Below are 22088 nucleotides of genomic sequence, written 5' to 3'. Positions count from 1 at the left end.
AACAGTACCATCAGTAACAGCGCTAGTACTATCAACAATCCATGCCTCAACATCTCATTCTGTACCTCGAGTATAATCATCATTCTACGTATCGTTCTACATCGATTATCTTCGTTCTTCATGACGATTAAAGTAATCTCTAAATGTTTTAGAGATTATGTATTCTAGTTCTAATGGTAAACCAAATGAGTTTAATATCATATTAACTCAATGAATCCGTGATTACATCTGAAGAAAATATATATGTATATATGTTTTCATAAAGATTGTAATTAAAAAATTCTTTCGTACAAAATGTTAATGTTGAAAATATTTTAACGGGTAGGTAATACCCGAGGAATATTCAGATTTCACATTAATAAGTATAATGTACATTCTTCCAAATCTAATTCAATAGTCATTTACGATCCTATTTACAACCACCGATATACGTATCCGTTCACCACAGAATAACTATTTTCATTCAATTTTATATCTGGATTTTGATCTATCAGAATCCAACAAATGGCATAATGAAGAAAACACTGGACAAAATAAAACTTGTTAGAAACAAATAAATTAACTACGAGAAAAATGTTGTTAAGAATCCACGCTAACTGTTCCTATCTAATTGTTCCTAGTTAACTGATTACATTTTATTTATCGCAATTTATTTATCGCAATTTACATTCTCGCAATTTTACTTATCATCATTTAATTTCTGTTATTTACTTTACGCACTTTATTTATCGTCATTTAATTTCTGTTATTTATTTTTTCGCACTTTAAATATCGGGACACGTAAACAAGGTTTTGACATATCATATCGACGCATCTATATATATTATTTGGAATAACCATAGACACTCTATATGCAGTAATGCGGGAGTTAGCTATACAGGGTTGAGGTTGATTTTACAATAATATATATAGTTTGAGTTGTGATCGAGTCTGAGACGTATACGGGTCATGAAACGTATTAATTAATTCGAATATTATATATTAAACTATATATGAATTATTGTACTGTTAACTGTGGACTATCGACTGTGGACTAATAATATTGGATAATTAAAATATTGATCATAACATATGAAACTAAACGTTTCTTCAAGTTTGCCACTTGATTTCATCTTAAACCTCATCTGTATCTCGACGATTATAATCTGCGTTCAAATCTTTCATGATTCTTGAAAACACCTCAATTGAGAGGATGAATCAACCACAACTTCATCTACAGAAGAAAAGATTGATGCATATAGTTATGCGCCTGAAAAACTCTCGGAACCTGAGTAAACGTTTAACACGTAGCAGTGCTAATTTCTTTAGTGTTATTATTACCCAAAGTAATTTGGTAATCCCTTTCAAAGTAGCAAATTTTGTCACAGCTCCAACGAGTCAACTTCGACTTTTCATTCAAAACAACCTTATTATAACTTTGACATATAAGCGTGCCCTTTATTGTTACCGGGGAACCTTTTATATTCCGCCATATTACCATCGACATTTAATCATCTAAAAACAGAATTTTCTTGAAACCACCTCGGATTGATAACCGATGATTCAGATATAATAGCATTAAATGCAACGGAAACAGTAAAATTGTAGATGGTCTAAATGGCCAAGAGTTTGATGATAAAGAAAGGGAGTGTTTGGAACACTCGATAGAAAATTTAGTACTGAAAAACGGATTGAGCTAATCGTGAAGGAGACCAAGGAAAAATATACAAGGACCAAACCCTATATTCAGAGAACCCAGGTAATTCTGGATCCGTCGAAATCTTTAGAGAATATCTTGTTCCGAAGTCATGTTAAAATCTTGCGAAATTTTTTTTTTCCTTCTTCATCAACTTTTGAACTTAGAAATTCCAAAATATTATCACAAATATCTTCGATATTTCTGAAGATATTTTCATAAATATTCTCGTCCGAAATTATATACTTCTTCGTGTTTCCTGTATTCCATTATATTGAAACTTCTGTAAAATCTAAGTATAAATTATGAATGAATTGTGGAGAAGTGTTGGAAATTGAAGCATGGGTTAGTATAATATAATGACGCTTGGCCAACGTGATTATATTACAGTAAGTCATGTTGAGTTTCTAATGAAACATGATGATGGTTCACAGTAGACCATACCCTCATCATGTACCATGTTACACGACTCTTTCATTCTATTTAATCTCAAAGCATATTAAGGAAATATTTCCTTAATATTTCTGTTATTCCGTAATTCCAACAGTTGTTAATAAATCGTGATATTACATTTTCTTTCTGATTAGAAGATTTTCTTAAATTCGTTGAATTCCGGAAATCAACCCTGACTACGTCAAAAGCTGAGATGAATATTTTTATCTCATTTTACTCTTTTGCGATAGCTTCATTCATATTATTCGAGTGATCGAATTATTTTATTAATCAATAGTGATAAAACTCTATTTATCAACTCATATGAGTCATGAAAACATATTTATTGTCGACCATGACCATCCCAATCAAATTTCGGGGCGAAATTTCTTTAACGGGTAGGTACTGTGACGACCCAAAAATTTCTGATCAAATTTAAACTTAATCTTTATATGATTTTGACTAATTTTAAACCAAACTCTCTATACGATATATTAATTTTGATGCGATAAGAAAAGTCGGTAATGTTGAATCTCAAAAATTTTGAACGGTTTAATATATTCATTTAACTTCGACCATTCTCGACGATTCACGAACTACTAATTGTAAATGGATATGTAAATATATATATATATATATATATATATATATATATATATATATATATATATATATATATATATATATATATATATATATATATATATATATATATATATATATATATATATATATATATGTATATATGTATGTATGTATGTATATATGTATGTATATATGTATGTATATATAACACCAACAATTATTTTCACGGGATTTAGTATATTTGAGAGTGGATACTTTTTAATCCAAGTCGGAAAGTTTTCTTTTGCAACTCTTTTATATATGTATATAATATTCAGGTACATATGCATATGGACAATTATACAAATACACAAATCATTATAACCTATCCTCTATTCTGTTATCACTCGTGCCTAATATTCGAACTACATGTTACCCGATCATAAATTCCGTTGGTGCTAATCTAATGACCCATTAGCTATATAACAAAACTCTATCTCTATTATATATATATACATTACACATCAAATATATAGAATATACAATTACACTTACACTTACATGAACAACCATAATCATCTTCTTCAACCACCACAACCCCACTTGCAATAACAATAATATCTGTAATTTCCTTATTCGATTCCCACACCCACTACATAACAAATTACCAAAATTCTACCATGTATCTAATTAATTTACGTAATTGATTTCATTACTATTCCAAAAGCTAACTTTCTGTTACATATCATTATCATCAATATCTAATCTATCTCTAATATATACATGAAACATATACAAAGTTTGTTAACTTTCATCTTCTGCTTTTTAATCTTTTTGGCTTGTTCTGATTGTAATGATAGACCAACTTATACCGGTAGAAATAAACACTGTGGGCGGCTATACGATTTTTATTGGATTCCAAGTGGTTAGAGTGTTATATTACATATATATATATATATATATATATATATATATATATATATATATATATATATATATATATATATATATATATATATATATATATATATATATATATATACTTTTATGAAACTATTTTTCTATATATATACATCTATATATATACATCGATAGATACATACATGAAAAACCCAAAACTCCTTGAACCATCGACTGTATTCAAATCCACAAACCACCATCGTGGAACCCTCTACCGCCACCATACACCACCGTGGTTCATCATCTACACCTGGCCACTTTTCTTTTCTCTTCCTATCTCCTTCGTGACCACCTTTCATCACCAATGAACACCCTACCTCAAACTCCCTCTATTAATTTCTTATAACCGGAGAACCATGATTTTCAACACCCTCGTTAACCCATGAACACCACCTCCGTGAATCTTTCATCACCACTACAGCCATCGTGATTTACCATCGTTCATCACTTCATCTCCAGTCATCCCAAATTACACACTCTATCTCTCTCCTCTCTCTCTCTCTCTCTTCTTTTATGTTGAACCATGAATTGCTACATCAGCTGTTTTATGTTTTTATTCTTTTCCTCATTGAACAACACCATGAGCCATCATCACCGTAAATCACTGTTGTTACCGTGTATTTTTTTTTCTGTTTCAACCCAACACAAACGAACACCTTTATTTTTCCTCCTCGTTGCTTACTGCTACAGAAGCCTTGTTGTTACTATTTTTAATACAGTGAATGATGATGATGATTGATGAAGAAGAAGAGACGAAGTAGGGAAGATGATGATACGTGTGAATGAGGCGGGAAAAAAAACGATAATGATGATGAAGAATTGAAGTTCCACTGATTAATCTGCTTTTGTGTATATCCTTTTTATTTATGGCCGACATTACCCACTTATTTTATTTGCATAAGACACATTCTATTGAAATTACCTGCTACCTGTTACCCTACCATGTGATATTTTCCCTTTTCAAAAGTATATCACAATTAATATTAAGGTTGCTGTAAGGGTGACGAATGAGCCAAAACAACCACAGAAGTCTACTTGGGTTGTAACAATCATTGGAGTATTGGGGCCGCTGCTATTTGAAGTAAACACCGATTTTCTGTTGGGCCATTTATTTTGTTATTGGGCCATCATGTATATATGATTACATTTAGGTCGTGACCCAAATTGCGGTTCCTGGTTGGCCAAACGAAAAGGGATATTGGGCTGTACTAGTTTGATGATGTCGTGATGATAGATATGACGATGAGATATTGATGGTGATGATTCTGTGATCAAAAATGGATATTGATGATGAAGATGGGCAGTTATAATCATGATATTGAGAAGATGATCAAATCGTTGATAATGATAATGATAATGATTTATGATAATCTCAATGATGATTATGATACGATGTTATGATCAATAGTGCAGTGATGATGATACGTGTTAATATATGATGATAATGGTGATATAGATCATGATGAAATTATGATAAATGATAATGATGTATGAAGAATACTAATGATGATAATGATCGAGTCATTTAAAAGGATGAAGAAAAATGGAAACATAATGGAAACGGGTGAAATAAAATTCGATTATGAATATTACAGAAAAACAGAAGTGGTGCAATGGTTTGAGGGTCTTGGGTTAACCAAGAGGTCTCGGGTTCGAGCCCGGGCGATGGAAAACCTTTTTAAATTTTAGTTCTTTAAAGGTAGCTATTAATTATTATAAATATTAATATTATTAACATTTTATAAATACTACTATTATCATTATTATTATCATCATATAATTAATGATATTAATACAAGTATTATTATTATCATTTATTATGAAAATTATCATTATTATCATTATTACTATTATTATAAGATAAAATAATTTTTTATTTATTATTATTTTATCAAATAACTGTTAGTTATATAAAACCATATTTATTACAGATAACATACCTATATTAATATTTTTATAATAAATATTAATAAATGTAATTAATTAAGTTATTAATGAAACACATAATTAAAATAACAATTAAATCACTAATAATACATAAATTTATTAATTACCATTATATGTGTTAATATATATATATATATATATATATATATATATATATATATATATATATATATATATATACATGATATAGGTTCGTGAATCCGAGGCCAACCCTGCATTGTTCAATATAGTCATATGTATTTTTACTACAAAATAGAGTATGGTGAGTTTCATTACTCCCTTTTTATATATATTTTTAGGCTGAGAATACATGCGTTGTTTTATAAATGTTTTACGAAATAGGCATAAGTACTAAAACTAATTCTATGTGGGTTTAAACCAGAAATATACCCTTAGCTTGGTAACATTAAACTACTTGTCTATGTACGGTAGGCGCGAATCCTAAAGATAGATCTATTGGGCCTGACAAACCTCATCCTTACTATGGGATGCTTTAGTACTTCGAAGTTATATTAAACACACCTGATCTGGTGTACTTTAGAGAGTAAAACATGAACGTTAAGGCTTGTTACCAGGTGCCTACAACTTATAGAATACTTTTATACACTTGCGAGTGTACATATATTTATAAACGGAAATCTTGTGGTCTATTAATATATTGAAATGATTGTTATGATAAAACTATGAAATCACCAACCTTTTGGTTGACACTTTTAAGCATGTTTATTCTCAGGTATGAAAGAAATCTTCCGCTGTGCATTTGCTCATTTTAGAGATATTATATGGAGTCGTACATGGCATATTTAGGTCAGTACCTCGCAATGGGACCAGATGTTAATGACTTTGTCCAGATGGATTAGGACGGGTCGTTTCAATTCAAGAACATCAGTGTAAATAAATATGTAAATATATATATAAATTCTATACATAAGTAATATGGTAATATATATACATACATATATATATATATATATATATATATATATATATATATATATATATATATATATATATATATATATATATATATATATATATATAATTAATAAATATTAAGGATTCAATAATTATATAATTGATAGATACTATATAATAATTGGTAATATATTAAACTTAATTACAAGTTTGAATATAATTGTTATATTAATATTATTATTAGTATCATTATTAATTAGTATTATCAATAATACTATTAAATAGATTGTTATTATTATTAGTATATATATTGTAATTGAATACTAAATATAGATATTATATATATATATTATATAACTATTAAATATTACATAATTAATAAATTGTAATATTAAATGTAATTACAAGTTAAGATATAAATGTTATATTAAAATTATTATTAATTTCATTATTATTTATAATAATATAATTGTTATTACCATTACATTATTATAGAGTGTTATCATTATTATATTAAGAAGTATTATTATAGTTATATTTAATAACTAAGGAGACTAAATATAATACATATATGTATACAGATATATTTAAATACAGTGTATATATAAATACATATACAAATAGACATATAGAATTACAAGTTATAATACAATTGACATATTATTATTATTACATTCATCATTATTAATATGTATATTAATGTTAGCATTAAAATCAATATTTTTATTATTTGTTATTAGATATTATTATTAAGAATTGTTATTATTATAAATTATTATCATTATCATTATAATTATTAAAAAAATACAATTTATTATTATTATCACTAAAAATATTATTATTATCATTTTTGTTACTATTATCATTTTTTTTTTTAGTATTAAGATTATATATTATTATTATTACTATTACTATTATTATTAATTCCATTATTTATATTAAAAATTGTTGTATGTATAATTAATATTAATATGTTTTCTTTATATATATAATATACAGATATAGAGGTAACCGATATACATTTATACAAATACAAATATACATAAATACATATACATATACTTATACAGTGTATATATATACGGTTAATCATATGCATATGAATACAGGAGAATTGTATGATGTTTTTCAATCGCTCTCAAAACTGTAGGTGATTGTTTTTCTGTTTAATTAGTCGTATAATCAGTGTGGAATAACATGATCGAATCCAAATCTGTAACTTTCAATGTCAGGCTTTATTTTGTTTATATTTTTTTTGTACGATAGCTTCCTGGTATCGAATTCAATTGAGTTATATAATAACTCCAAACCAGTTGTTAATTAGTAATTTCCAACTCACATTATCTAGTACAAATTACAAATATCAGTAACAACTCTTACTGGATTTAAACTAATCAGAGAAACTCAAAAAGAGAGCTCCTGTCCCTTGTTCATGGACATTTAAACCAATCCTTAGAATTCTTAACGATTTTTAAAATCTAGAATTGCAGATATGTTAGAAACCTTTAGTTTGAACTATCTGCAAAGTTTGAGACATTAATTCTTTCGTTTGATCTTGAATTCTCCAGTCAAAGTTTTTATTTAAAAAGTCAAACTTATTGATCTTCATGAAATTCAAAGTCTAGTCGATGTTTCAGATGCAATTGAAGGTTCAAGCAGTTTCTGAGAAGGATTGTGAACATCTTTCATGTATAAATCATGGGCTATAATGCTTTCAAAATCGAAATCACCAATCGAGTTCAAAAACGGGTTTTATTCCCTGTGTTTTATAAAAATCGTTTTACTCTGATCAAATTCAATCATCTAAATTCATGAAGTCTGTTTTGTTTACAAAACTTAAAACAAATTTATTGATTAAATGATTGTTTTAGTTGGTTCATTCCTGGTCGACTTCTTGTATCAGACGAAGAAGAAGAAATAAAAACATGGAAAATACGGTTAAATAAAATTAGCCTGTAGATGTAATCAGAAAAGTAGAAGCAGCGGGGTGGTGAGGGTTGTGTTTAGGTGTTCGAGAGGTCTCGGGTTCGAATCCCAAATGAGGCAGTATTCTTTTTAGGCCTATTTTTCCTTGAAGGTAGTCTATCTTATTTATCTTATTATTATTATTATTATTATTATTATTATTATTATTATTATTATTATTATTATTATTATTATTATTATTATTATTATTATTATTAATTGTTATTATTATTATTATGATTGTTATTATTATTACTATATTCATTATTATTAGTTATTAACATTATTATTATAATTCTTATTATCGTTATTAATAAAATTATTACTATAGTTACTAGTATTATTATTATCATTATATCACTAAATATTATTATTAGAATGATTATTATTAAAATAAGTATTACTATTATTAATATGATTAAAATTACAAATTGATGTTACAGAAGCCTTAGTTATTAGTGTAGAAACTTAACATGAAAATTTTGATTATGATTAACATAAGTATTGTTATTAATATTATCACAAATAATGAAATTGCTATAATAATTATTATTATTAACTATTATGTATTAGTATAAAATTATTATTTTCATTATCATTATTAATAAACTTTTCAAATTTAAAAATTACTGTTATTATCGTTATCATAAGATGTATTATTAAAACTAACATTTATATTATGATTAATAGAGTCATTAATATTATTATCACTATTATTATTTTAATCACTACTAATATTATTTTAGTATTATTATAAATACTATTTTAACAAACAAATGAAATATATATAAATAAAATATTTAATACATATAATGTAACAAAAATTTATATTTATATATATACATAAATGAACATATATTAATAACGAAATGTATAAGTTACTAATATAAAAATTATATCAGTAATAATATATATACAGATGATATATATATATATTAATATCATTCAACTACTAGGATATGTATTAATATGTATACAAATGATATAGGTTCGTGAATCCGAGGCCAACCCTGCATTGTTCAATATAGTCATATGTATTTTTACTACAAAATACATTAGGTGAGTTTCATTTGCCTTTTTACCCTTTATGTTTTTGGGCTGAGAATACATGCGCAATTTTAATAAATGTTTTACGAAATAGACATAAGTAATCGAAACTACATTATATGGTTGAATGATCGAAGCTGAATATGCCCCTTTTTCTTGGTAACCTAAGAATTAGTAAACCGATCTACTGATTGACGCGAATCCTAAAGATAGATCTATGGGCCCGACGAACACCATCCAAAGTACCGGATGCTTTAGTACTTCGATGTTGTTTTATCATGTTCGAAGGATTTCCCGGAATGATAGGGGATATTCTTATATGCATCTTGTTAATGTCGGTTACCAGGTGTTCAATCCATATGAATGATATTTTTGTCTCTATGCATGGGGCGTTTATTTATGAGAACTGAAAATGAAAATCTTGTGGTCTATTAAAATGATGGAAATGATTATTTATGTTAAACTAATGAACTCACCAACCTTTTGGTTGACACTTGAAAGCATGTTTATTCTCAGGTATGAAAGAAATCTTCCGCTGTGCATTTGCTCATTTTAGAGATATTACTTGGAGTCATTCATGACATATTTCAAAAGACGTTGCATTCGGGTCGTTGAGTTCATCAAGATTATTATTTAATCAATTATAGTTAGATATATTATGAAATAGTATGCATGCCGTCAACTTTCGATGTAAATGAAAATTTTTCTTTTAAAACGAATGCAATGTTTGTAAAATGTATCATATAGAGGTCCAGTACCTCGCAATGTAATCAACTATTGTGAATCGTTTATAATCGATGTGGACTTCGTCCGGATGGATTAGAACGGGTCATTATACTTTATGTACCCTATTTACACTCTGTACAATAATTATTCAGGTCTTACAGTAGGTATATATGTGTGTGTATGTATGTATTTATGTGATATATATATATATATATATATATATATATATATATATATATATATATATATATATATATATATATATATATGAATAATTTTTTTTTTATACATACGAGTGTTTTTGTTGAGTAAGATATACTAGGATACACTTGTTTATGCGGTTAGGAGCATAGTTTTTATAGGGTTCTCTTGTGTGTGGGTGTGTAGTTGTATCAGTTTGCGTATGTATGTGTATATATGCTTGTATTTATGTGTATGTATGGAGGCATGTTTATGTATGGATGTATGTATGTATGTTTATGCAGATATACATTCGCGTATACATGTGTGTGTATGTATGTATGTATGATCATGTGCGTATGTATAGACGTATGTTTATGGATGTATGTATGCGCGTTTATGTATGTTGGTATGCTTATGTATGTGTTTATGTATATTTTTGTATGTGCGTTTATATCTGTCTGTATATGTCTAGCGTTCTTTTGGTGTAACATTTCTTGCATTTTTCTTGAGCTCCGTACGGCACACTCAGGTATGTATCGAATTTTGTTTTATTATTGTTTTGTTCTTCCGGGAGGTCCACCGAAAGCAATCTCTCTGCCCTCGAGTACACAGAGGGACGACTTTCTTCGCATGCGGGTCCTGCTTGTGGATGGAGAAATGGCTTTTCTCTTCTACTATAGGGTAGAGGTAGTATTGTCTACATCCTACCTCCCCCATACCCCGCACATGCGGGATTGGATATTGTTGTTATTGTTGTACAAAAAAAATGAGCGTTTTATAGCTATTCAATCAATTTACCTTATCATCGACATATTTTGCCCAAAAACGAAATTGAGCCATTTCTAGAGGATCTTCAGGAAGTAGCCAATGATTCTTCCACACGTCGTCTATTTATTCAATGATCACAAGTGACTCAAGAATTTGTTTACCATTGTGCAAAAGAATCGGAATCTTTTTGTGTACAGGGTGGTATTGCAAAAGCATCGGGCCTTTGTTTATGAAACCTTTCTCAGTGTATTCATATTTGATCCCTTTTAGACTGAGTGCCCATTGCACTTGAAGTGCGAAAGGGCTTGACCAATATCCTATTAGCTTCACCTTGTCTTGACTCATTTGAATATGCTTCTTGTGCTATATATGTAGCATTTACATCTTATATATTGTATACATCTTCCTGGATGCTTCCATTGCAGTTAAAATTCTATTTGAGTCATCCACTTGCTTTCATTTAAATCGGCTCTATTGATATGAGTCAACAGCAAACGTCGATTTTTATGCCCAGTAATAACTTCTCTAGTTCTTAACGTTACCAGTGAGCTCATAATGACTAACTTCCACAAAGCACAAGCCATATTTTTTCATTTTAAATTGTTTAACAGCATTATGGAGTGAGCTAGCTAGCACACACTGTGTTAAATTTCATGCAAACTTGAATCTTTCTACAACAAGTGTATAGTGTGTTTAGTGTGTGTAGTGTGTTTTATATCAATTAGTTGTCTTTATTTGCCTTGCATTTTTGTTTTCCCTTGTATTTAAACTCGTATATTGGTGTATCATTTGATCATAAATCCAATACACATTCAGTTTGCACATTCTTTGTTCATTCTTGTTTACTTAAACTTTCATTTACAACAAATAGTAGTTTCATTCTAACTAGCGGGTAAATGGGTTTGCCCACGGGTATTCGGGTCTTCATGTACTGACGAACTATTGGGTAAATGGGTTATTCCACGGGTATTCGAGTCTTTTTAGGGTATACGGGACGGGTAATCGGGTATACGGGCCGAGTAATCTGGTATATGGGCCGAGTAATCGGGTATACGGTTCAGGTATACGGACTCGGGTTTTTTCGTATATACGGGCCGGATAATCGGGTTTGTGTCTAAAACTATCCCCGCAGTGGCGAAGCCACTCTATGACTTGTGGGTGCACAGGCAACCAGTGCAATGATAAATTGATGTTTGTTATGTAAATATTTTGTAAGAATTCTTAGGACTTTTAAAAGAGTGCTACCATTCAATTAAAGTTGGGGCACCGGCTCACAACTCAAATTATTCACACTTTTATCAGTTTATATCCACTTTTATTAGTTTATATCTTCCTTGGTCCAATACTTTAATAGCAAATTATTTAGTGGCTGTTTTGAATTTGGTTTGCTTCCTAATAATAAAATTTAGATTGATATTGATTCAAGTATGATCTAAACTTTTGCGATATAATTTTACAGTGACAAGTACGAGTACTATATATTATTGTTTACTTGAAGTGATTATCAATCTTTGTAGTTCACTTCATGTAACTATTCATAAAAAATCATTTCATTTTCAATGATCTAATTTCTTAAGTGTTTTTTTAATGTTATACTTGTATCAATTTAGTTTAGTAATTACTTAGATTTTACGGTCAATGTTTTATAATTATTATATGTCATATTAAGTTATCACAATTTTATTTGCAATCAGGTCAAATGTTATTCGTAATTAACTTCAAACGAGTAACCTAGTGATTGAATGCTTGAAAATCTACAATTGAAAACATATATTCAATCCACACTTGCATTTCAATTAAAAATTGTTATTCCTAGTGTATAGTAGTTTTATGAATTTGTACATACTATTAAATAACTATTGGTTATATACGGATGTAAGACACTATAACGATTTGTAAAGAAAAGAAAAGTAACATCAGATGGGGTAAAAGAGTTGCTAGTGTTATGGATAAAGCAATTGTAGGTCGTTTTTCAATGAAAGAAATATATAGACGTTGATTTAAAATATAACTTTGTTTATTTTTAGGCATAGCGTATTTAAATTTTCATCATATATTTGTTATTATTTTGTGCCACCAGTAATCAAAATTCATGGCTTCGCCCCTGCATTCCCGGACCCGGACCGGTGTAAAAATTAAAAACAATCCCCATACTCGACCCTATAACCATTTACCCGGCCTAGAAATATCGGGTTTTGATTTTTCTCATCGGGTACGGGTTTTTTTGCCTTCTTTACAAACGAAAAAGAAAGAAAGAAAGAAAGAAAGAAAGGATTTGTAAATATTTCGTAACTCAGTGGACCAAATCTGTAACTCACTAGAAAATTTTCAAAATCGTCGGAGTATTGTTGTCCGTCGTTTATAAAGGACATGCATTGCCACTTGCCAGGTGTCATAAAAGTAAAAACCTAAACGTTACTCCCTCAATCAAATTATCAAATTAAATAAATCAAAACAAAACCCTCGAAATCTTCATCAAATCAAAGTTTAGACGATTCCTAGCTTTTATCTTAATTAAATCAAATTTTGGGCGATGAATCCTAATCAATCATCCAACACATCGCACCAACATCCGTTGAATACAAACCCTAACAATGTAGACCATATGAACAACGTCGTTAACGTTCCCCCTTCACATCCGGCTGCCGGTGATATTTCCGGCGGTAGCGCCACCGCAATGAATGCGCCGTCTGATAATCCTTACGTGTCAGCTACGCCGGTTCGAGATTCTTCAACGAAAAGTGAGTTTGCATGTGAATAATAACGATTTTGTGAATAATTTATAATTATTTATTTGTGTACGTTGATGTGCTGCAGGTACGATGGATACGATGAAGATTATGTTTGGGAGATGGGCTAAGAAAGCTGCTGAAGCAACAAAGAAAGGGCAAGAATATGCAGGAGATGTGTGGCAACATTGTAAGTTAAAATTAACATCAAAAACAATAAATAAATATTTAATTTTGTTTAATTCATTTGTATTAGTTGATTTTAATCATTATGATGAATAATTGTTTATCAATGATATGATATAAGGGTTAATCTAATGATATAAGGGTATCTAATGAGTGTTCGTGCCTAACGTATGTATGTATAGTGGTCATGATTTTTTGTTGACAATATTAAAAGATTGAAAAACATAAACTAAAAAACCGCCCTTGTGGCCTAGTGGTACTAGGGATGGCAATGGATGTTCCATCGATGGATATCCACCCGATCCGATCCATTTATAATGGATATGGATGATGTAAATGGACGATTAATGGATATGGATATGGATATGGATGATCTAAATATTTCGTGGATCGGATATGGATGACAATATGTCATCCATGGATATATCCATTGCCACCCGAAATACATTTATATATTGATATAAACGTACTAAAATATATTTATAAACATCTACATATCGATATACATATACATATAACATACAAATTCTTAATTTATTAACAAAAATAAGGGTTATGATCGACACAATTATTAATTTGTTAATAACAACACTTAAAGTAACACATTTATATTAGTTTAAACATATATTTACTTATATTATAACGCATTTTGCTCAATTAAGTCAAAATCGAAGACAAATTACATCCAAACCTTAGTAAGAAACCAATAATATTAAGGTTAAATATTTACATTTGTTATGCTCTATATAAAATTGTCAAAATTTTCGTTAGATTAACGTTTCATTTAATATCCAACGGATATCCATTAACCCGCTTAATCCAACGGATATGGATATGGATGGATGAATAAAAATTAAATGGATATGGATATGGATATGGATGAACAAAAATTAAATGGATATGGATGTGGATATGGCATCACCCGATCCATATCCGATCCATTGCCATTCCTAAGTGGTACGCTCAATAACTTTTGTATTGGATGGGGTGAAAGGACTCAAGTTCGAGTCCCTCTCTTAAAAATATTCAGGGTATTTACCCGATTATGGATTGCCCCGGGGTCCCGGGGAGGTTTTACCGACCCGTATTCCAAGAATTCGGCCCGCTTCGCCTGCCCCTCGGATGGTTTAAGGATAGGGTTTCTGTAATGCGCTTCGGGTTTCTGCCCGAAAGCGTGTGTGTGTGCATGGAATATGATCGGGTGGGTGGTTTCTATCCCCATCAGTGATTCCAACTACTTGCCTTTCAAAAAAGAACGGGGCAAAACATATAACTTTAACATATAAATACACTAAAAAATGTGGTCGTGAGGGGCAGCCGACCATAATTTCCCCAACATTGAACTTCCTCTACATATCATGGTAATATAAAAGTTTGATCTGAATTCAATTTGCAACTAAGAATTTCGGTATTGTAGGGGAATTGGAATTAGGCGTATGTGTGTGTGTGTGTGTGTGTGTGTGTGTGTGTGTATATATATACATATTTATATTCTGTATGTAATGACCTTTTCATTTAGTATTTGATTTGATTGATTACCTTGAACCAGTAAAAACGGGTCCTAGTATTACTGATGCGGCTGTTGGAAGAATTGCTCAGGGAACCAAAGTTCTTGCAGAAGGTGGATACGATAAAATCTTCCGATCAACATTTCAAACGTTTCCTGATGAGCGATTTTTGAAGTCGTATGCATGCTACCTATCAACTTCTGCTGGCCCCGTAATGGGTGTACTGTACATTTCAACTGCAAAGCTCGCGTTTTGTAGTGATAATCCACTTCCATATAAAGTTGGTGATGAAAAGAAATGGAGCTATTACAAGGTTAACTTCCTTAATTCTTTTATCTTTAATTTACATATAAAGATAGGAGTATAATGTAAAATGAAAAATCTTTAGGGCATCGTACATGAGATATCTTGGGGTGGTCAAGGAAAAGGGTCGAAAACGATAAAAATATCTTCTTTCTCCGGGTAGTTTGAACAGGAAAACCTTATCCGTTTACGTTTCTTTAAAATGACTACAAAATATATCAAAGATTAGATTCATTGTGATGCATAAGATGCATATGACTTTAACTTGCAGTATGTTTTGTGAAACAACAAATAGGTGATCCTCCCACTTCTTCAACTCAAAGCGGTGTACCCTTCGAGAAGCAAAACAAATCCTGCAGAAAAGTACATCCAAGTTGTATCAGTTGACGAACACGAGTTCTGGTTCATGGGTTTTGTATACTACGACAGCGCAGCGAAAAATCTTCAGGGTGCACTTGATCCACACCAATATCCTCTGTGTGTTGTTAGTTCAAATTGTTGAACCATCTATATTTTGGGTTGGGAGTCCTACTATACATTCATTTCAGCATTCAAAATTGCACTAATGGGGTGTTTTGTTCCATGAGTCCCATAGTAAAGATATATGATAGTGAGTATTGATGAACAATAATAATAGGATTCATAGCTGTGTTACTTTTATTTATATGCATATAAGAGTGTGATATGTTGCTCTAATTTTGTGGGGGACTGGGGGTATTACACGAAGTTAGAAAAATGCTAATTGGGGAGTAATCGATCACGACTTCGTAGAATGTAATCAGCAAATCGGGGATTTATTAGATATTGAGTAAATTTTGCTTCAACAATTTTGACCTAGGTATCCTTGGTTTCACTTAGGTGGGGCCAGGGCAAGGGGGAGAGTGGACTCAAGTTCGAGTCCCACTCTTTAAAAATATCCGTGTTAGGCTTACTTATCATAAGTCGGGTTGCCCCTGGGAAGGTTTTACCGACCTATTCAGGACCCAGATCCGACCCGCCTGCCCCTCGGGATGGTTTAAGGTTCGGATCCCTGTAATATGGTTCGGGTTTCCTGCCCGAACGCGTGTGTATGTGCAAATGATGAGTGTCGTTGAAATAAATGATACGCTGATGCAAGCTTGCCGTTAAAAAAAAATATGATTAATCCCCAAGGATTTTTTTTAACAACCAGACCAAAACAACCAGACATTTGCCACAAAGACTTCATAATCATCACCCGCAGATATTGAACTTCAATGTCATTATCTTGAGTCCAACCGTCCAGAAAAAAACTTCAAAAGCTGGTCAACGTAAACATCCAACGTTTCTTTCTTGCCAAAGGTAATAAACCGCAGCAGCAAATACAAGCTTTGCGGTTACCACTCTAACAATTATTTGGACCAGCAGCAGCTGGGATACTTGGCAGTGGGCCACCTCATTCCAGTGGACAACCAAATAGCACATCTTCCACTTGATGTCTGCCTCCTAAGGCTTACATCACTTCTCAGCCCATTATTTTGGGCCTTATTCTAACGTATCTTTATTTAAGTATACATGGGACCGACTCGCTTTGCGAGCCGACTAAGACTAGGACGACTGCTTGCTTTTCGAGCAATCGGAGTCATCGCGGGTGAACCTCTGTGGTCACAAGGGAGATTAATTTTTTCATATTTGTGGATTCGAACACATGACTTCCACTTTAGAAGGGTAGGCCCTAACCAGTAACCACTCCATGACCACCTTCATGGTTATTCTCGTGTATCTTATCAACCTGAATTTGTTTTGTAAATTTGTCGGATTTAGGTGATGCTTGTTGGACTATGGATACTATTTGCATCTACGCACTTTACTTTAACTGTGACTAATCTAAGTGTTGTTTTTAATCATTTCATTTATCCTTTGGTTGTTGTTGGCGACGAGATTTTTATTCCAGTCACCAACACCGGTTATAGTACTTTTCCAACCCCTTTATCGACCTCCTCTACCTACATGATGTACTGTAAGCAATTATCTGACTAGTCGTGTCCTTCTTTCACGTGATAACAGAGGTGACTTGTATCATGTCACGGTTTCCCTACTCCTCAGCCTTGTTAGCATATAGGCTTAACCCAAAATGACTTATCACTAGAAACGAATCGCCACACCCATTTAAGAAGCAACAAATAATTAAACGCGCAAATGCTACCCATATTTACGCCCCCTGATCGTAAGAAGCTAGAACTTGTTCCCCAACGAACCCAATGCATTTTCTTTGTGCTTGAGCATGTATACGACCTATTATATTTCAAGTGCGTATCGTTTCTAATTTTACAATATCTAGGTTGATTTCATAAACTTCCAATACTTATTTAGTTTGAAATTTATTTTTATGTCGAAGAATGTCAAGTTTTGTTTGTTACAAATTTACTGAGTTGTCTCCGTTTTAATCATATCTCCTTCATATAGAGTCCAATTAATTGATTAGGACTCGTGACTAAAGGGCCAAAAATTTCATTTTTTTGTATAGTTGGGGTAGGGGACATAGCCCCCTCCCTCTACATCCGTGTGTATACAAAAATGCAAAAAGTTATAGATTGAAAATATTACATTTATAATCCTTTAAATTTAAATTACTACAGAATACAAGTAGCATAATGAATTAATGTCAATGTACAAAACACCTGATGTATATTATGTTGTACTTATTAAAACCCACATTACAACTATAAAATGTAAATTAATTTAAATTGTTAGTGGATCTATAAAATATACTCCGTAGTATTTCAAATCTATGTCCAAATTGAACTACGCAAAGATGCTCTATGTTAGGTACATCTTTCTATAGGAATAATATTCCGAGTCTTATAGAGTTATCGAAATACAATTATTACTTTAATTAATTCCCAAAAAATTCAATCAAAACGTAAGAGTGCTCCCAATGGAGACACTCCTCCATCTTAGTCCTCATGTACCACATAAGCGCCACATCAGCACTTCAGCACTTCCTTTCCAGGACTAAACACTCCCAACAATAACACTCATTTCTTCTCTTAATTAATTAAATGTACAAGTTTAAGAAGCAAAAAATACCACATTTTTTAGCCAATATTTCCGTCCTGAAATATGATTAAAAAGAATGATCAGCAGCACGATATGGTGAGCGAGTACCTGGGCGGGACCTGGGCGCCTTTGCTGCCATCGGCTTCTTGTGGACTATAGCCTGGGCGGAGGGAGTATTTACTCCGTTGGGAGCAACCTAAGTTACACAAAAAAACATATCTACTCAAAAAGACGGAGTACATAATATAATATAATAATCTATATACATTCAATTTTCTTTTCCAACATTACCCTAACTCTCTTTTCCCAAGCTGTTAAGAAGTCTAATATTTAACAGCTCATGACTTAATTTTTTTTTTCTTTTAGGAATTTTCACTCAATGATAACACACTAAATACTCACCCTGCAAAAAAATAAAAAATAAACTTCAATCAATTTATTTTTTTCACCTAAATGTGAATCTAAATTTCCAAATTATGTGATGTATTGTTGAGTCTCCTCCTTTTAGCAGAATCATCAGTTTTATTACTAAAACATGCTGCCTCCAACACACCAATTGGACTCTTTGGCATTGATGTCTGTGTACCACTCATTAAGCTCCTTGTACAATCACCATCAACCTCTTTCAACATCTCTAAGCATTTAAGAACAGTCTCCTGCAGAAACACATGATAAATAAGAAACTTCAATCAATACTACTATTGAAGTTAAATTATTTCTATCATGAAAAATCCCAAAAATGTAAAGCATTTAATTGCATATTTAATATTACTCCACATCCTACCTTTCAAGATCTAAGCATTATTATAGATATATTAAATATTTAAATTAAATGACTTTGAACTATGAAAACATTAATCATTTAAAATTTTGTCAAGTTATCAAAACAGAAATCAAACTCCATTTATTTACATCTAATATGCTTTTCATATAAGTTATAACTTTGATGTTTAATGCTTAATGTTTAATGTAAAATTAAAGAAGTTTACAACATCTTTGAATCGTTAGTTCCTTAATTACCTTTTTAACATATTGAAGAAGAGCAGAAATTTGAGTTGATCCCATTCCCACCACATGAATTGCTACTGCTGCTGCTATTTCAGAAGGTTTAAATTCCAAGAACTCAATCTCTACATTATAAAATTATTTTAAAAATTAGTCCTCATTATATCATAGACGAGTATCAATCATAATTTTTGGGATCAAACAAAATATCATCATCTTACCTTTAATCAAGCATAAAATGAGTTGGGTTGATGTCAAAATCAAAGATTTTGAAGTATGTTGACCACCATTGACTTTTTTAATAAATTCATCAAGAAATGAGAATGGAGTCACAGATTGCATCCTCCATTTTAATGTAGTTAACACAAGCAACTCCATTTTCTGAATTGTTTTTGCTTCAAACATAAATCTTGATCCATCAACCTATAATTTCAAACATGAATCCAACTTTATTGTCAAGTTTAATCTGACCCCACAAAGAAAGTCAACAACTTTAGTCAAAAAAAGAATCTTGACCTGCAAATCTAATATGAGGGGTACTTCAGTCTCTTCAATTTTTGCTGCCAATGATAAACATGATACAGCTAGCAATTGCATCATCCAAGCTTTGGCCTTTTATTAATAAACACCATAAAAAAAATCATTATAGTTGACAATTATATTGCAAATTGACAAATAAAGCATAAATTATTATGAAAATATAAAATGACAACTCACAGGCAATTCATAAACAGCAAGAAATCTGTCCAAGTAATTTATTGCTAAATTTGCACTTAGAGGTCTAAAATTGAAATGAGCATGAACCTGATTATAATAAGTAATTAAAAAACATTAGCAACTTACTAAAATCCCAAATTGAACTAAAAATTATATTGAATCTTGTAAATGCTCTAAGAAAAATTAAATTATATTGTTAAAGAACAAACCTTTGTAATCCAATCAACACCTTCTTGTCTTGCAACCAAATCCACTTTCCCATTTTTCATTTTATTTAAGTAATCAAAAAATCCAATAGCTTGTTCACATTCTTTATCAATCAACATGTTCAAACACTCATCAGTTTGCAAAGGGATATCAAGAACAGAGTGTTCTGTTTCAAAATGATTAACAAATCTGTAACTTTGATTAATATCGCAATCATAATCTTCATTATCATAACAAATAATGTCATTATCTTCTACACATAGTAAACTTGATGTTAAGCAAACAAGACTAGGTGTCATTTCAAAATCTTGAAAAAATAAATAAAAAGATATTAATTTGTTTTTTTCTCTGTACTGGGGTGTTATTGATTCAATGAGCTACTAATAATAAATGAAAAAATGGGAATAGCTCAAATAATGTAGAAATTTTCAAGAAATAATGCTAAAACTGGGGGAGTTTGTTATATGAATATTAAAAAAATAGAAATGGAGTTAATAATTTGTGCAAAGAATGCGGCTTATGTTATGTAGAGGATGATGGGCGGAGTTGGGGATGAGAGTTTTGGGACCTTTTATAGGTAATATATATAATACTCCCTTAATCCCATATTAATAATCCAAAGACAAAAAATATACATTTTAAGAAAATGTCATATATTTTCTATTTACTTTCCAGTATTATCATTATCTTTTCTTTCTCCTTTAATCATATCCACATACATTATGGGTATAATAGAACTTAAGCTTCTTATTATTTTATTTTTTTAATGAAAGTAGACTATTAATTTGGGACATCCCAAAATGGAACTAGACTATTAATATAGGACGGAGGGAGCATAAACTAGTGAAATGACCCGTTGACTTACGAGTTTGTTTAAACGAAACAGTAGATATTAAGTGAACGTAAATGCTAAAGTCATTTAGTTTAATGACCTATGGAACTACAGATTTCGACTAAGAAACTTTTTGTTATTTTTACAAAATATTGTTATACTTAACTTGGTCATAATAAATGAACTACATTTATTCTCCTACGACCTTCTTCCAATTTTCATCACAATTACTATTTTTCTTGACATAAAAACCTACATTACAACATTTTATTGAGACATGTATTTCGTATACATATGTAACGTAATTAATCCCGTAAAAAATACTCATATTTGAATAATAATAATATAATAATAATAAAATTTGCTCTAAAATTGAGTATTTATATTTTTAATAATAATTA

General features: G+C 30.6%; 3 protein-coding genes across 3 annotated transcripts in view; 1 reads left to right on the top strand and 2 right to left on the bottom strand.

Moving 5' to 3' along the window:
• The window catches only part of LOC139889727 (glutathione transferase GST 23-like), a 41890-nt gene extending 30363 nt beyond the window's left edge, over positions 1-11527 (bottom strand). The window contains exons 1-2 of the mRNA XM_071872662.1: positions 11344-11527; positions 11213-11301 (exon numbers count right to left, since the gene is read on the bottom strand). Coding sequence (XP_071728763.1) covers positions 11213-11301; positions 11344-11527 — 273 coding nt within the window. The remainder of the gene's footprint in view (positions 1-11212; positions 11302-11343) is intronic.
• Positions 11528-13715: 2188 nt separating this feature from the next.
• Positions 13716-16410, top strand: LOC139889726 (GEM-like protein 1). Its single transcript, XM_071872661.1, has 4 exons — positions 13716-13923; positions 14000-14101; positions 15647-15918; positions 16204-16410. The coding sequence occupies exons 1-4, from the start codon at positions 13716-13718 to the stop codon at positions 16408-16410; spliced, it is 789 nt and encodes a 262-aa protein (XP_071728762.1).
• Positions 16411-19323: 2913 nt separating this feature from the next.
• On the bottom strand, positions 19324-21154 carry LOC139893116 (cyclin-D4-1-like). The gene is made up of 6 exons (XM_071876254.1): positions 20858-21154; positions 20649-20735; positions 20448-20543; positions 20153-20354; positions 19947-20056; positions 19324-19582 (listed from the first exon to the last, which is right to left on the bottom strand). Exons 1-6 carry the CDS (start codon positions 21152-21154, stop codon positions 19388-19390), a joined length of 987 nt encoding a protein of 328 aa, XP_071732355.1. The 3' UTR covers positions 19324-19387.
• Between the last annotated feature and the right edge of the window lie 934 nt (positions 21155-22088).

This window comes from Rutidosis leptorrhynchoides, chromosome 2 (genome assembly GCF_046630445.1).
Source record: "Rutidosis leptorrhynchoides isolate AG116_Rl617_1_P2 chromosome 2, CSIRO_AGI_Rlap_v1, whole genome shotgun sequence".
Classification (NCBI taxonomy): Eukaryota; Viridiplantae; Streptophyta; class Magnoliopsida; order Asterales; family Asteraceae; genus Rutidosis; species Rutidosis leptorrhynchoides.
Note: the sequence above shows the minus strand (reverse complement) of the source record. Positions and strands in the feature narration are given on the sequence as shown.

Coding starts and splice junctions, on each gene's coding strand:
- LOC139889726 (XM_071872661.1), top strand. CDS start 13,716: ATGAATCCTAATCAATCATCCAACACATCGCACCAACATCCGTTGAAT. Junction 13,924..13,999: donor TCGAGATTCTTCAACGAAAA/GTGAGTTTGCAT, acceptor GATGTGCTGCAG/GTACGATGGATACGATGAAG. Junction 14,102..15,646: donor AGGAGATGTGTGGCAACATT/GTAAGTTAAAAT, acceptor ACCTTGAACCAG/TAAAAACGGGTCCTAGTATT.
- LOC139893116 (XM_071876254.1), bottom strand. CDS start 21,154: ATGACACCTAGTCTTGTTTGCTTAACATCAAGTTTACTATGTGTAGAA. Junction 20,736..20,857: donor GTGTTGATTGGATTACAAAG/GTTTGTTCTTTA, acceptor TATTATAATCAG/GTTCATGCTCATTTCAATTT. Junction 19,583..19,946: donor TTCTTCAATATGTTAAAAAG/GTAATTAAGGAA, acceptor GTGTTTCTGCAG/GAGACTGTTCTTAAATGCTT.